Genomic DNA, 17,058 nt, shown 5'->3' with positions numbered 1-17,058 from the left:
TTTTATTACATTTCTATAGTAATAGAGAAAAACACTAAGTATAATGTGCTTATTCATATGATCTACATAGTATTCTTGTGTATGCTGTTGTAGTATATAGTATAATATTACTCTTGCCAACTTTTCTGCTAGTAATCACACTTGAGACAATACTGCTGCATAATTTAAGAACGATGATCAATGCTGATGTGGGTATCGTATGTATTTACGTTGTAACTTTATACTTCTTTAGGTTCAGGTTCTTTGTGACAATGCAGTGCTTATTGTCCTGTTATGTTTAAGCACAAACAAAAAAGAGACTTGGTTAGGTTTAGGAAAACATCATGTTTTGGCTTAAAATACCTGTTTTTTGCACCACAAACACAGCGTGCTCTCAACTGTCGAACTCCTCCTCCTGACACGTGTTATAGAAATAATAATATGTACTATATGTTATAATAATAATAATAATATATGTTAATATGGTGTATACCATTCTTGGAAATCTGTGTCAACATTTTATTTTGGTGACTGGACTGTTCCACTTGTTAACAAGGGGTGATGTATAATTATTTGAAAGAACATAAGTCTTTCTTAACATCATTTCACAGGCTCAAACTGTAATTCATGGTTATCTGACCCCATATAAATCGCATAAAATTAAAAAATAATAATAATAAGCGCGTATAAAGAGTATATTTAAGGCCTGATTGAAGCATTAGAAACTGCGGCCAAGACATTTTGTTGCGTCATCGCTCCTACACGGTTTTATTTTGAAAGTCCAAACCGGAATAGCATTGTCTCAGCTAGCCGTTGCTGGACGCCGTTAGTGAAAGTGAGTGACAGGCGGAGGGGAAGTGCATCTGGCGGTACCGCATCCTTCCGTCACCCCGGACTTTACCCGGTGATAATCCAGCTAATATCATCCGGATCACCCAGCTGCTGTCAGACTGTTCGTGTAGCCCGGCTCGGCGCGGTCACATCCCTTCCGAACAGCACACATTAACCCCCCCAACCCACCCACAGACACTTCCAGGTTCCCCGGGTGAAGATGAACGACAGCGCGGCGCTTGCGGAGTACGACTTCGAGCGGCGTTTCGACGAAAGACGGGCGCTAGAATGGATGCAGGAGAACTGGTATGTACCCGGGAGGATGTTAGCTAACGGGAAATGCTAGTTAATAAGATAAAAAGATGGTCGGCGTGGTCCTCCTCCTCTCAGCAGACAGCCTGCGGTGGGTGGTCGGCTCTGTGTAACTTCATGTCCGCCGCTGCTGCTGCTCGCCATGCGGACCCCGGTGTTACATTATTAAACCGGTCACTTCTCCCTCCGTTAATGTGGTTTCTCATGTAGCTGTTGTCTTAATGTGTCTCATTTCAGGCTCAGGTTAATTAGCCAAAGTTAGCTTAAGAAACTGTTTAATTTACCCGCTTTAATTCAAACGTCCTTGAGGATGCACGATGTGACTTCATCAGTGCTCCCATAGGCCAGGCTCCATCTAAATTAAATTATTATTTCATTAACTGTGAACAACACCTAATCCAAATGCATTAACAAATATTGCATTGTCTATTGTGTATGCAACCAAAACAAAGGGATCACTGGATCACTGCCTGTACAATCGCATTCTCCATTGTCCAATTAAATGGCTCCTAAAGAGGGAGTGACCCTTCACTGAGAGACCTAGTAAGACCACATTTTTGCAGGCCTGTGCAAGAGTGAAACTAAATACAGCAGTTACAGGAGAGAGAGGGAGCTGTCAGAGCAACGTCCAGCCAAACACATCCCCCACCGGGGCCTCCACACAGCATGGAGGATGCAGACACCTTAAAGAGGGGCGAGTGAATAATGGCAGGAGCTCTGAGGTTTGGATCCGCTTCAACATTCCTCCTGCTGAATCGTCCAATAACTTTGCTGTAAAGACACAAAATTGGACCTCCAGACAGCAGATTATTCCTTCCCGGATCACTTCAGGCCACATAGATCTTTCTGCAGGCTGTAGTTATCTGCTGTGAACACTATTCACTGTGCCTTTTGTTGTTTTCCAGCATACAGTATCGCTATAAGGCAGATTATTGTTTGAAATGTTCTAATACAGGTGCCAATACCATAGATGACTTTGATCAATACAAACAGGTTTTTCTTTAAGATTACAGCTGCAGATATTTATTTTTGATCATCATCTAAAGGGGGGGATTTAGGGTCAGAAATGTTATATGAAATGGCAAAGATACGTCTTGAAACAAAGTCGCCGTGCTGTAGTTCATCCCAGGACTGCAATTAACAATTACTCTCATTGTCTGTTAATCCGTGGATTATCTTTAAGATTAATTGATCAGTTGTTTGTCCTATAAAATGGAGAAAAATGTTGATCGCTTTCTTCCAAAGCCCAAGATGACATTTTGTCCACAGTTTACAGTCATAGAGGAGGGAAGAAACCAGAAAATATTCACATTTAAGAAGTAGGAATCAGTGAAATTTGACTTATTTTCATTTAAGAAAATACTCAGACCAAGTAATCGATTATCCGAATAGTTGGCGATTAATTTATAGTTGACAACTAATCGATTAATTGTTGCACCTCCAGTAAAATGTTGTTCAGTTATAGCGAATGCTAATTTTACCCCAGAAAACAAATAAATATCTAGTTTTTACAGCCAAAATAGTCGAGATTGACAGAAAATAAATTGGCAATATAATATTCAATGGCTTTGGCTTCTCAGATGTAACGGTTTGATGCTTTTCTTTGTCACATATGACAGAAAACTGAAGATGTATTGGTTTTGGACTGCGGGAAAAAACTTTCTTTGATTTGAGCGCTGTATCGAAGGCTCTGGTAAAATATAACGGGCATATTTCACTTTTCAACTCAGCCACACCTCAGGTTGTTTGCTGAAACTTCTTCTGATCACCTGAACCGTATCACCCGTCACTTACACACACTAATCCTCTCTCTCTGACATGTGTTATGTAACCAAGGGAATGTGACATCCAGGCGACGGGGTCAACCGGTTGTTTGGCATGAAATACCATAATTATTGTTTTTTAAATTTCAATTTATCTTGTCAGGTTCACATTTCAGACACAATATTAATTAAGAAATTCAAAACAAAATGTAATGTCACAACCCTGACTTTGGGGTCTAAAATTGGCTTTTTTCCCATTTAAATCAGGAACTGTAAATGTAAACAAGGTCATGAATCCAACTGTCACCAACTATATTAATAAATAATTGGTTTAAATAATTCTGGAGAAAATATCTCTGATTCCAGCTTCTTGGATGTGAATATTTTCTGCTTTCTTTCCTCCCCTGTGGCAGTAAACTGAATATCTATGGGTTGTGTGTAACAAAACAAGACATGTGAGGACGTCATCTTGGGCTTTGGGAAACACTGATTGACATTTTATAGATGAAACGACTAATTGATTAATCAAGAAAATAATCGACAGGTACATGGATAGTGACAATAATCGTAAGTTGCAGCCCTAGTCTGCACCAATAATGTATTGTGGTTCGTAACGGAGCCCTTAGTATCACCTCTCCTTCTCATTACCATCCACATTAATGTTAATCATTCTGCAGGACACACACACACACACACACACACACAGTTCAGTAATGTAGCTAAAGAGGACTTTGTGTTACTCCTTGGCGCAGCAGTTTACAGAAAGGGAGATGTTCTTTATCGAATCAGCTCCTGTTCTCAGGCAGTATTAATGAGTAGCTCACCTTTAGCCTTCACCATAGCTCTTCATCTTTCTCTATCTGTGTTACACACACACTCAGATATCTCTGAGTGCACGTGTTCTTGAAACTCTGTTTATTGAGAGCTACTTAAAAATGCTGCTCTCTGCCTTTGGAAAACACTGTGTGGAAAGCTGGATTAGACAATGGACATTAATTCTGATAATTTATTAATCATTAAGTCATTCATCAAGCAAAAATCCTGGTTCCTACTTCTCTTATGGGAGGATTTTTGGCTCTGCCCGTAGGTCAGAAAACATAAGAATTTTCAAGACATCATTTTGCAGTATGTGGCTGCAACTAAAGATCGTTGGCATTGTCAATTAATCTGATGATTTTTGTCATGATAATCCTTTAGTCCATAAAATGTCAAAATAATTTCTTTTTAATTTATTTGTATTGGCCCGGGGGAGAATGAGAATTTAATCTTTGTTGTTTCTTTTGTTCTCTTGCTTCTCTTGCAATGGATTGAGCATACTTAATCCCTCTCTCCTGTTTAACTGGTTTATTGATATACAAATACCAATAGAAATTGATCCCCCAAAAAATCATTTTGATACACGCTCATGACAATTTCCCAGAGCCCAAAGCAACGTCTTCAGAATGCTTCCTTTGTCCAACCAACAGTCCAAACCCCAAACACTCTTCATTTACTGTCATAAATGAGAAGAAAAGCAGCAAATCCTCACATTTAAGTTACGTTTAAACTTAAGTTTAAGTTGAACCAGTAAATGTTTGAGGGGTTTTGCTTGAAAAATGACTGAAAGGAATTTTCTTTTGATTAACTAATCGATGAATCGACCAGTCGTTGCAGCTAGGGCGGCACAATACAGCGTTTCAGCACTGACATTGCGATGTGCACATCTACAATAGTCACATTGCAGGATAAACTCAGACACGTCATATTCTAACTTTTTGTTGCTTGATCCAGAAGCAAAACTTTAAACTCGACTAATAAACAGGTGATATGTGTCTAACATTACATAATTCAGTCTGATTTAAGGGTTCTTGGATACATGGGAATGGCAGCCCTCGTTGCAGCTCTGTCTTAATCTGTGAAATTGTATTTTTCACTATTATCATACATTGCATAGACTAAATAATCAATAAATCAAATCAAATTAATCAAGAATAAAAATGGTACTTAGTTACAGCCATAGCAGCTTTTAAATATTTGACTCTATCAGTCCTGGAGGCTTCATGCAGGTTTTTCTGCCTCCAGCCTGGTTGGACTGGGAGCAGCTATCAGAAGCATTAACTGGGTCAAGTAGCAGCAGCAGCAGCAGCAGCAGCAGCTACTCATCCTGATATGTATTGTGCCAATCTGGATTAGTCATCTGGTGTATTCCCAGACCACTTCAGTCGCACGCACACCATCACACATGTAATGCACCCAGACAGTGTTTATTTATGAAATGATTTTACAATATCAGGTCGGGTCGATTTTAGCACAGTGCACACATCATCTGTAATATTCAGCTCTGCTTTTTGTGTCTGAGCTCAGGAGCTGACCTTTTCTGTTCTGTCATCATTTTCTGCTACTGGCTCTAATTAAACTGGTATCATTGGCTGCTGATAAGCCAGGTGGAGCAGTGCCCAGTTCAAATTGCCTCATCACCCAGACCTGGCAGTCTGAGTGGTCAGTGTGTCAGCCACTAATCTCTGTTAATCCTCTGCTGTGATTATAAATGAGGATAAGTATCAGGCTGCCATCAGGAGTGAAGGATTATAAAGATGACATTTTTAATTTATAGTTTTATAAACATGATATATATATATGTATATATATCATGCATTTACCTTAGACATGACCTCAGCAGCAGACAGTCAGATGTCGTCATATTTGCTTTGAATTTCAGCTGTCTGGTCTGTTCATCCTATTTGAGTAATGTCCTTATGTAACAGTGTTACATCTGTATCATCACTGAGTGTTTCAGGGTTTGACTGAGGTGATGTAGAGTTTAACAGGACTGTTTGTCAGAGGACGTCACCTTCTTCCTCTTTTGTAACCTGATAGAGGTCAGAGTACATGTGAGCACTGTTACCGCTCCCATCAGAAGGTTTAGGTGCAGCACTGAAGCTAAATGAATGTAAAATCAATGTGGAGAGCATCAAAACTGACTAAATGACTTTTCCCAGATCTGATGGTTTCAGTTTTTTAGGATGTGTTGATTCAACTGTGTTTATTTGGAAGAATGTTGTTTGTTTTGTATCGTACTGACAGGTTTATCCATAATTTTGTCTACCCACCCACTAATGTTCTGGTTCTTTTCAGTGCGTTATAATGTTGTCTTTTGTCGTCCACAGGAGCAAGTCGTTCATGTTCTGTGGCCTGTATGCTGCGCTCGTGTTCGGCGGTCAGCACTTCATGAGAGAGAGGCCGAAGCTGAACCTGCGACGGCCTTTAGTGCTGTGGTCACTCAGCCTGGCTATCTTCAGGTGAGTCACATGGTGTTTTCCCATCGGTTTGACTCGGCACATCAGCCCAGCACTGCTGATGATTTGCATTTCCATTACAATAGGGCTTCCTGCCTGAAGGTGTGTCTTTAACTGATGACGTGCTTATGGCTTGTGCAGTGGTCAGAGGAGCTGCTATAAATACTCTTCCTCCGGCTCCTAAAAAAGCTTCATACATTCATAGCAAACATGTTTAATTGTCTATAACTTCTTCGCAATAAAACTCCTCTAGTACTTAGTTCTTTAAAAGCTTGTATCATGATGCAGTAAAATCAGGAAATGCTGACTTGGCTTGGCTCCAGTTGGCACAGTAAAACTAACAATGGAAATGCAAATCGGCACGACTCAGTTTTGACTCTTCTGGTAAAGGTAAAATGTGTGATAAAACAGCTTTATAATGAAGTACTGTAGTGCTGTCTGCGTACTTCTTCCATCCCTGAACAAAACAAGCAATTTGTCACCCTAGACTAAATGATTAATTGAAAAAAATGATATACAAATTGATTGATAATGATAATGACATTGGTTACAGCCTTAATCTGCAGTGTGTAAAAGGTTTAAAGGTTTAATAGAAGACAACAGGATGTAACCGTCTAAAGATATCTGTAGGCTAGAATATTTATTTAGAATATTATCTCGTGGGCTCAAGCATAAAACGTGTGAAACTCAGAATGAAGTTTAAATCCTCTGAGGGGAGAGCTGTCTGTGTGAGTCACCTCATTATAGCTCCTTAACTAACATCATTTTCAGAAAACTAAACCGCAACAAGAATAATGATTCATGGTGTGGATTTTGATTTGGATTAATGCTTTACGGCCTGAACACCTTACAGGTTTGTGCATGTAGATGGAATAAACTCAGGATGGCTTGCTGCTTGTCTACTCTCATCCCCCAGTCCTTTTTATTGGTTGTGGTTATGAGTAATTTGACTGTGAGTTCTGAAGCTATCTGGTTAATCAGGAAGATGATATCATTTCATCTGAGGCCTGATGAGTTCAGGTTGGGAATGTGCTCTGAGAACGTGTGACACCTTAAAAGGTTGAAACCAGTTACATGACACGACTGTCGCCAACACATTCCTCACTGGCTTTAAAGGTGTGAGCTGTGGAGTCAAAGGAAAAGGACAAACAATTCACAGAAAGAATTTTCACACCTCGAAAGCTGAGATTGTCATCTTGTGTGTTGCAGCAATGTTATGTGGGTGTTATAGAGCACAGTGTTAACACCAACTTCTGCTGCACCCGTTTGTTGTTTCGTCATTTCACAGGATTGGAAATTTCTTCCTGGGTCGATTTAACGAGTTTTGTTATTGTTTATGTTGTAAAGATTACTGTGTAGCTTTTATTTACATTCCATTAGATGAGAGAATCTAGATTATAGTAAAACCCTGGAGAGTTACGTAATGTATGCGATGCTTATCTTTAAATCCAATTACCATACGAAAGCCACATTTTCATATTTAAAACATCTGCCACTATACGTGACTAAATGTGTGTTGCTTCCACTTAAAAACAAACAAACGAACACGGAGCCGACTCTGCAGCCGCTGCCAGCAGAGTTTGTAGACACGGTGACCCACTTGGCAGGTGGCAGCAGGCGGGGCTGCTGCACAGAGCTCCATCACCGGTGGATCTGTGGTGTGTTGAGCCCTGCCTCTAATCTTAATCCCACAGCAGTGGGCACAACCTGCCCTCTCCACCCCACCGCTGCCTGCATACAGGACATGACGACATGGGTTTCCGAGGCTCTTAGATGGCCGGTGATGTCATTAATCTCAACTCGCAATCACATTGATTTCCGCTAAATGCTGTTGCAAACGTAACGTTAAGTCACCTTGTTGGACTGGATGCATAGAATAGATGTTTTCTGTTGAGATGCTGCAGCATGCTATTGTGGTAAGCTAATTCAGTTTTACAATTCAACACACTGTACTGTGTTTTCTTTTCAACTTGTAGTGATCCCGCACTCGATTTTTAGGTCAAATCCGGCATAGTATACCCTTAACAAAACAGGCTTTAGATAACCTCATGAAGTAGAAAGCATAATGAGAAAAACGGTAAGAAGAACCAGTTCACGTCTCTGCTTGGAAAGATGTCAAACTCAATATTTCTTGGATTCATCATTGAGAGACACGAGGAGGAAGTTGTATCTCTCATTTCATTCATACTTGTATAGCTTGTTTTCTGCAGAGCAGTGGAGGGATTTCTCTTGTAAATTAGTGTTTTATATTTTATATCGATTGTACAGGTTGTGCTTGAAAATCAGACTAGCTGCAGTGTACAGTTTAGGTCTATTTGTTAATAACGTTGGGCAGAAGAATTGCTTCCTGCTCTGGATCAATGTATGATTGCACTACAGTATGATTGCATTGCTCTTAGAGGCTTTTATTGACGTTACAGGGATGAGTAATGTGCAGTGTTTATGGCTGTAGCACAGCAGAAACAATGGATGAGTATATTGTCCTCTCTGCTTCACTGATGTTTTTATGAGAAACAATGACATGGGTTGTAAAAATGGTGTTTGGAGGCTCAAGTGAGACTTAGGAAGTATCTTAACCCTTAAAATAGTTTTTTTATACTCTGCACTGGCTGAATGATTACACAGTTACACATCAGGGCTCAAGACTGAGGCTATCCCATTTTTCCAAGGGAGTTTTTGGATTGCCTTCAGAATGATGATGCTGGCTGCTGCAATAAGGCTGTATTTTCTGTAAAAAAAACAAAAAAAAAACACAACGAGGTAACCTGGTAATATCTGTTGAATATAAATAAGGCAGATCATACTTTTTAATTTTGATAGTATAGTGTAGGACTGGAAGGACTGGATATTTGCACTGTTCCCTCTGTTTGATTTGGATGTGGTTTGTTAAATTTGATTAAATTCTTTTCGATTTGGTAGCATCAGACTGAAACCAGAACCAGTATTGCATAAGTATGAAACTCAGAATGTAAGCTGGGAACTTGAACATGAAATTGCTGTAAGTGCAAACAGATAAAGGCCACACGGTCTCAGATAAAAGCTTCTTTATTCTTGATGAACTCTGTCCTCTGAACGTCCTCGCCCTGTCTGGCCATTGTCTTCAGCCACTCCTTCATGTGCCCCTTGCACGTTGCATATTTGCACTTGTGAAAAAGGTATATATTATTTTCTCATAAATTATTCTTATCATTCTTTCCTCTTATTTGCAGTTCTTTAAAAATGGCTGAAACTATAATTGAATATCAAAATAGTTGCCGATTAATCGTCTTTCAATCGACTGCTCATTGCAGCTCTAAACCATTGCAACAAGGAACCACAGCTGAACGATCTGTTTTTAGTTCAGCATGATCGACGCCTTGATGTTACTAAAGTAGCTGTATATTAATAGTAATTGTATGGTTTCCTCTGAACACATCAGAGTTTGAGTCAAACAGTCTGTTAATGTGTTTGCATCTCGTGTGTTTACTCTGCAGTATCATCGGAGCGCTGAGGACTGGCCTCTACATGCTGCACGTCCTCACAACCAGCGGCTTCAGGCAGTCGGTGTGTGACACCAGTTTCTACAGCGCCCCCGTCACCAAGTTCTGGGCCTACGCCTTCGTTCTTAGCAAGGCCCCCGAGCTGGGTAATGCTTCCTCCTAATATCTTCTCATACTGTTTACTCCTCCATGTCCACATTTCATTTTTAGCTACTGATATGTTACATACATGAAGATGTCTCTGTTAAAACTAGGCTAAATGTGTTTGAAAAGTTGCTGTCTAACTTCCATTTGACTCTTGTTTTTAACAGACTTTAAATAACGTTAATCTAAATTTCAAAAAAGTCCTAATTACATGTTGAAATGGAGGGGATTAAATGCTGTTGAGGCCGTGGGTATATGTCAACAAGAGGTCTGAAATAAAACATTTAACCTTAAAGTTCAGAAGCTTCTTGGTCTATAAACAAGTTGAAACAGTTGAGGCATGTCACTTGAATTCCTCACCCTGAGCGATTTACTGTGTGTTCACATGCAACAACAGGCATCAACTTTAACTTTGAATGACTCTTGAATTATGTACCTTGAAGCACTTAAACTTTCCAGTAAATTTAGCAGCAGACAATTACCTTAAGAGCTTCCTCTGCCGCTGTCTGCACGCTAATCGAGTCTCTCCATGCTCTCTGTCGGACACACAGACCTGATCGCTCTGGAGGAAATGGAGGCAGAAGCTGAGGTGGCAAGAAAACTCCATTAGTGCATGATTGATACAGATAGAGAGTTTCCTCATCTGCCGACAGAAAGAATGTCCTCATCCTCCTGATGGTCAGGCCATTAGTTTATTACAGTATATACTGTTATACTGTAGATATGATAACATAAAATAAGCTTTTATTGATCTCCAGAGGGGGAATTCAGATACTGACCTGTGCATATAGCGAAGCACAATGTTCTGTGTAAATATGTCTTATCAAGGACCATTCTGGTTTATGACAACTTTAATCTTGCTTTCACAAGTTTGTCCAACTTTTCTATCAGTTATAACTCTGTACTCATTGAACTAAGTAATCGCCGAAGTCTGGGAACATACAGAAAAAACAGCAATATCAGCACAGCAAAGTCTGACGGAGCAAAAAACATTCAGGTCCTTTTATACTTTATACTGTACTTTAATCAGAGGTAAATGAAAAGGTATGAGGTAAAAGAAATTTTGCACAGGAAAACTACGGCAAATACGCTCAAACCTGCCTTCAAACTGTGATGGATGTTTACAAAGAACTGGCGTAACTTTGACTTTGACCAAGGTTACGTATAAAATCTTACTAGAAATCTGGAATTTTCAAACTTTGCGGCCACAAACACATTTCAGCTGCTGTAACTAGAGTAATGATGTTGCTCCGTGCTCGTTGTGAATGACTTCCTGTCCCCGTCTCTCTCAGGTGACACAGTGTTCATCATCCTCCGGAAGCAGCGCCTCATCTTCCTGCACTGGTACCACCACATCACCGTGCTGCTCTACTCCTGGTACTCCTACAAGGACCAGGTGGCGGGCGGCGGCTGGTTCATGACCATGAACTACGTGGTCCACTCTCTCATGTACACGTACTACGCGGCACGTGCGGCCGGCCTGCGAGTGCCTCGTCCCTTCGCCATGATCATCACGGCCACCCAGATCATGCAGATGGCGATGGGCCTGGCCGTCCTGGGCCTGGTGTACCACTGGATGCACGAGGTGCGCTGTCCATCCAAAGTGGACAACGTCACGTGGGGCTCTCTCATGTACCTCAGCTACCTGGTCCTGTTTGCCGTGTTCTTCTACAACACCTACCTCAGAGGCTCCTCCGGTGGCAAAGGATCCAAGGCAGAGTAGTCTGCCCTGTGCTGTGTTGAATGTGCCATAAGTAGAAAATGACCAACAGTGAATGGGGCCATGAATGTGTGAGTCACAGCTAGTTACCTGGTGACCGGTCCTCCTCTTTTTATGACATTTTCACTTGACTTTTTATAGCATCTGTAGCTCAAAACAATGATTCATCTGTGGAATTAGGGAGTTAGGAATGAGGAGGTTCGGACTGAGCACAGTCTAATATGATCTCAGAATGGAAATTGATAAAAGGGAAAGGGATGGAGGAAGACCGTGTTTGTGTTTAACTAACAGTACTCACTTTGTTTAAATGATTGCCTTGGTATTTAGACTCTCGACCAGTATCTTTAAAAACAGCCATATGAGGGCCAAATACTTGTCAGAGGTGGTTAACAAATGTTTGTGTTCGTATGTCATCATGAAGAAGTGAGTTCTTGATTTATACGTTCAAGCTCTGAACTAGAAAAAAAGTACTTATGAATTTTAAATTGTTAAAGGAATGGTTCAACAAAACTGTTTTCTTTCCTAGAGTGAGATGAGAATTGATATAAAGATGTTGTTGATAACATTCAGCCATGAATGCGGCATTCCCTCTCCCCCCACTGCATTCACGTCACAACGCTGCTGTTGTTTGAATCGTCACTTCCTCAAGTGGTTGCCAGTTTGTTGCATGTATTCACACATTGCTAACGCTAGATAGCTAACGTTAGGGCAGTACAGTATGCTGTACAGCTCAGCCATTCTTAAGTTTTTTACAAACCGGCAACTACCATGACTCTTGATGCTGACGAAACACAGATACCACGTGATACCAACAGCGTTATACTGTTGGCTCACAAACCTTGTTAGAAGCTGGAACCAGCCGTCCGAATTCTGACACAGAGATAAACAAAACCCGACAAAAGTTTTTAAAATTATTGATTTACAATCAAAATAATGATTTTAAGGAAAAGAGATACTTTTATTCTGCACCTTTCTACAAGCTCTGTAGATGTCTTTTTAAAAAAAAAATTATTTGTCTGCATAAAAATGTTATTAATATGACATTTAAGTATTGAGCTGGATGTCTTTAGCTTAGCATAAAGACTGCTAGTAGTGAGTGCATCGATGGTGAAATTAATCTGCTGCACTCATTTCATTGAGTAGCTGGTTTCGAGCCCTCTGAAAGGATCCTTGTGGCCATGTGTCCTCTCACAATGGAAGCCAGGCGTAAGCTCTCAGGAATGATCCTGCGGTGCCTGAATCTCAAGTTGAAACGCAGATGGTTCCTGTAATGAAGCAAGTCTGTGACAACCCCATCTTCTCATTTCACTCTCAGAAAAGAAAGCACATGAGTGTGTTACCCAAAATGTTGAACTATTCCTTTAAAATAATGTGTGTTTTAGCCCGAGCCATAACTGTGACCTACAGATAGTACGTACAGGATTATAAAAAGGGAAGGAAACCTCACAATGCACTGAATGAAAGCAGGGTGTTTTCTCATGTTCGGTTTTAGCACAACACACACACACACACACACACACACACACACACACACACACACACACACACACACACACACACACATATTAAACACACACTGCAATTAAATGACTGTATTTAGCTCTGAAGCTTCAGCACGTGTCGCTCTCTCAGAACAGCTCAGAAACCACAGAGGGCATTTTTTAACAGACGTAACTCGTACAGTGGCGATCAGTTTAACACAGCCTCTCCTTCATGTGTGCTCTCACCACACAAACACTGTGAGAAGATAAGATCTGAGCGATAAACACATTCTTCCGCTTACCTGTTGGGTGACATGTGGAGCTGAAGTCCTCCAGTCTGTCCTGTCCGTCCTTCTGTACAAAAGTTTACACACTGTGCACATTTTGCCTTTTTCATCTGCAGCGCCGCGTCAGGATCGAGGAGAGTTGAGCACTTCGCTGTTTTTGTCATATTTGTGTAGAGATGTAGAAACAACCCGAATCACCTTTTCGTTCACAAGACTTTAGACCTGTTAAAGAAAAGAGGCAAAGTTTCACTGATTGTGTCGTGTCAGCGAGGTTCTCCAACCTCCTGACGTAGGACTACTTATCTAAACAGTCAATTATCACTTAATCATTGTCAAACAACAGACAGGTAGTCATTCATTTAGTTTACAGCACTTTAATTGAAACGGATATAAAAGATCATAAAAAGGCAGATAAAATGATGAAGTCAGTGTAAACAAGAATAACATTAAATATAAGTTAACACAAAGTCTGATGCCGCCCTCTTGAGCAAAACCAAAATTAACAAATCTGAAAATCTAATTTTGTTCCCTCCGAGCTAAAAGTCACTTTATTTGAAATCCCATTCGCTTCAACAAAGTGGTCGCTTTTCTTACAAGAACAAAAAAAATAGAAATTAGAAGTCAAAAAAAAAAAGAAAAGAAGAAGAAATATTAGCCCAACATGAAGATTAGAATGAAAATGAATTAACTTGACGCGTAAAGCAACAAACAAAACGATCCATAACAGAAACAATAATACACACAGAGGTGTCACAAACACGCAACAAAAGCAGCAAAGATAAATAAAAACAAACAGAAAGGAACAAAAAAGCAATAATAAAACAATTTCTATGTTTTCTGAATATCTCCGTCCAGATGAGCGTTATAATCCCAGATTATCTCCGTCCACACCAACACACCTGAAAACACATATCCAATGATAATTCACGTTGTGCGTGTTGCTGTAAACAGGAAGTAGATTGTTTACTTTTGTTGGTTGCTCAGCTACAGAAAATACTATGACCGAGGCAGTGAAACTTGACTGCTCTTCACAGAATCTAATCCCAGATTATTTGTCAGCAAAACATTGTAAGCAGCCGTTTTTGTCTCTTATTTCCATCATTGTGTTATAATGTCTGCTTACATGTGTACGAGAGGCCAGAATGCAACCCGTGTACGTGTGTCAGCGGTTTTAACTGTAATCAGTTAAACCAGGAAATTATTCTTTCCTCTTTTTTTCTTGCCTTCCATTTTTAGAGGCCGCAAAGACCTCAAAATATCTAATTTGGGAAAAGATAACTTAGATTAAAGTCAGGAAAAATAAACTTCTCTAATCCCTTTAATCCTCTTGTAAACCCTCATATGTCTCCTGGGACCGTCGAGGTTCCTGTCCCCCAGTTTGGAAACCATTAGACTGGCTGCATTTCCAACCAGAGTCCCAGGAGCTACTTTTATTTCAACACGTGTTTGTCTTCGTTTCCACCTTGATCTAAAAACCAGTGAAGATGAGGCAAATTAGTCCACTGATAGACGATAAAACTGTTTCCACACATCGTTGTTGTGCTTCGCCGTTGGACCGCTTGTCGTCTGTAACTCCATGTTGAAGCACAATCAACAAAACAAAGGGGTCTGCGGCTGCAGATTTTTAAAAATGGCTGAAATAAAATGCCGCGAGTAGTCGATCAATCAGAAATATTCAGCAAAAGTTGGTGGGGACCTTAAAAATGTCGGCAGAGCTTAATTTAGACTCTGGCAGAAACATAGTTTGTGTGTCTTCTTTTGCAAATAGTTAATCTGTGGATAATCGTGTCTGTTGTGTGCTTACACATCGTCGTATGTCTGTTTTGTTGCCCTTTTTATTTTAATGTGCATAATACTAATCCTTCACTTCTTTGTCCTGTCGGTGTTGTGATAGTTTCCCCGTGTGTGGCTACATCCAGTATACTGTAGATCCATGGAGTGCAGCGAGTGATTACGGACCTGTAATTTGATTTAAACTGTACTTGACAGTTGAACGTATGGGCTGTGAAAACAAAATATTCAGAAGTGCTGATTCTGACACAGAAAATGACGGGCTGCTGTCAGTGATTATCTGTATTAGCTGCGCTCGAGCTGCTAAGAAGGGAAGAAACAAGCCGATGTGTCCACTGTAAATAATAAGAATATTTATTTTCTTAATATATAACATTCTCTGGCAGATCTGAGACTATTTTTGTTAGGCTGTGGTTCATTTCTGTCCTCTTTCCATCCATCATGTTTGTGTGTTTCTTCCTTCCATGACGCCATTTTTGCCTCTTTAAAATGTGAAGAGATGGAGGATCACTGTAAACACTTAAAGCTGTTGATACTTCATGTTGAAAGGAGGCTTCATTTGTGATTTACACTTGGTGTGATTTCAAAACCGTCCCGTTTTCTTTCTTTTAGATAAAACCAGCGCACATTATGGTTAAATCTGTGTCCTAGCAGCGGCTTAAAAAACCCACTATAACTGTCTTTTTGTTGTGAAGGAGCTGAGGTTTACATTAGAAACTTGTTTTCAGTTTTCCAGCTTGAACATTTGTGGCTTCAGCGTTGTGATACACGACTCTGTGATTCGGTCATGTAGCGTTCTCTGTGCAAACCTTCTTGGAAAAGTTAAACCAATATATATTTTACTTGTTATTCTGCAGAGTTTTGGATCTTCAGATGTGTTTTCGTGATTCCACAAACGTCGACGTTTAAATCCAATGTTTCCTGAGACTGTTAGCGTACAAATATGTGATCGTTCCATCACAAAAACACCTCTGAAGATGCAGCTGGTTAACAGGTAAATAATACCAATGCTAAGGTTTGCGTGTGGAGCGCTGTGTGACCGAAATAGGGCATTACGTCTGGAGTCCTCCCTGTTTTATCTTGTTGCCAACGCAGCCTGAAGTTCCCTCGTGTTTCTTCTACTTCTCTTGACTACTAAACCTGTGATTTTAATGTAAAACAGCTCGAACTGTCGGATCATTTTGAGAAGGAACCAAGAGAAGACTCAGAAATGATTCCTGGACTTGTTGTGACACCTTTTTTTAAACTTGAACTTTGTGTGCCAAACGTTGCTTCTGTTATATTTCTTTTTTTCTTTCTTGGATCGATGTGAGCATCATGTGTGTCTCATCATGTCTCCTCCTGTAAAACATCAGAAAACACACTGATTTCTCCCCCCTGTGGATTCAACCGTCGACTGCAAACGAAGGGTAACAAAAAAACAGTTAAAGGGCTTTTGATGTTGAAATGTTTAATAAATCCATTCTGGTTTTAAAATGTCTCCGTTTATTGTTTCTTTGTTATGTTACAGAGAACAGAAGGATAATAAAGTTATTTTTGAGTCTTTAGAGCTTAAAAACGAGTGCAAACTGCTTCAATTCAACAGTTTTAGATTAGATTTATTCTTACAGACTACCTACATACAGTATACTTCCTGTTTATATACATATATATTATATCCTGCTTGTGCTCCATCTGCTGCCTCTCTGCCTCTAGTTATACTCATCAGTCACATTAGTTAGGAAGTCAAATATTTGTCACTGATTTCCAGTTAAACTCAACAAAACTTAAATGTAGTTTGTGGTGGAGGAGACGTTGCTTCAGTTGTCTCTTTGTACGACACTAATACAGACTGTGTCTTTCTTTTAAACCAGGATATTTTATTGTGTTTTTGTATATAACTTCAGGGTCTTTTATCCGGACCCTGAGTCGTTCTGTAACAAACAAACTGCACTCCCCCAACAATCTTATCCGCTGAGGACAGATTGATCAAGGACACCTCACAGAGAGATAATCC

At 40.0% G+C, this 17,058-nt stretch overlaps 1 protein-coding gene across 1 annotated transcript; it reads left to right on the top strand.

Annotated features, from left to right (window-relative positions):
- The first annotated feature begins 793 nt into the window (after window positions 1-793).
- LOC141015490 (very long chain fatty acid elongase 6-like) lies at window positions 794-16,538 on the top strand. Its single transcript, XM_073489581.1, has 4 exons — window positions 794-1,116; window positions 6,032-6,163; window positions 9,634-9,785; window positions 11,076-16,538. Exons 1-4 carry the CDS (start codon window positions 1,031-1,033, stop codon window positions 11,504-11,506), a joined length of 801 nt encoding a protein of 266 aa, XP_073345682.1. The 5' UTR covers window positions 794-1,030; the 3' UTR covers window positions 11,507-16,538.
- Window positions 16,539-17,058: the final 520 nt, after the last annotated feature.

This window comes from Pagrus major, chromosome 20 (genome assembly GCF_040436345.1).
Source record: "Pagrus major chromosome 20, Pma_NU_1.0".
NCBI lineage: Eukaryota > Metazoa > Chordata > Actinopteri > Spariformes > Sparidae > Pagrus > Pagrus major.
Note: the sequence above shows the minus strand (reverse complement) of the source record. Positions and strands in the feature narration are given on the sequence as shown.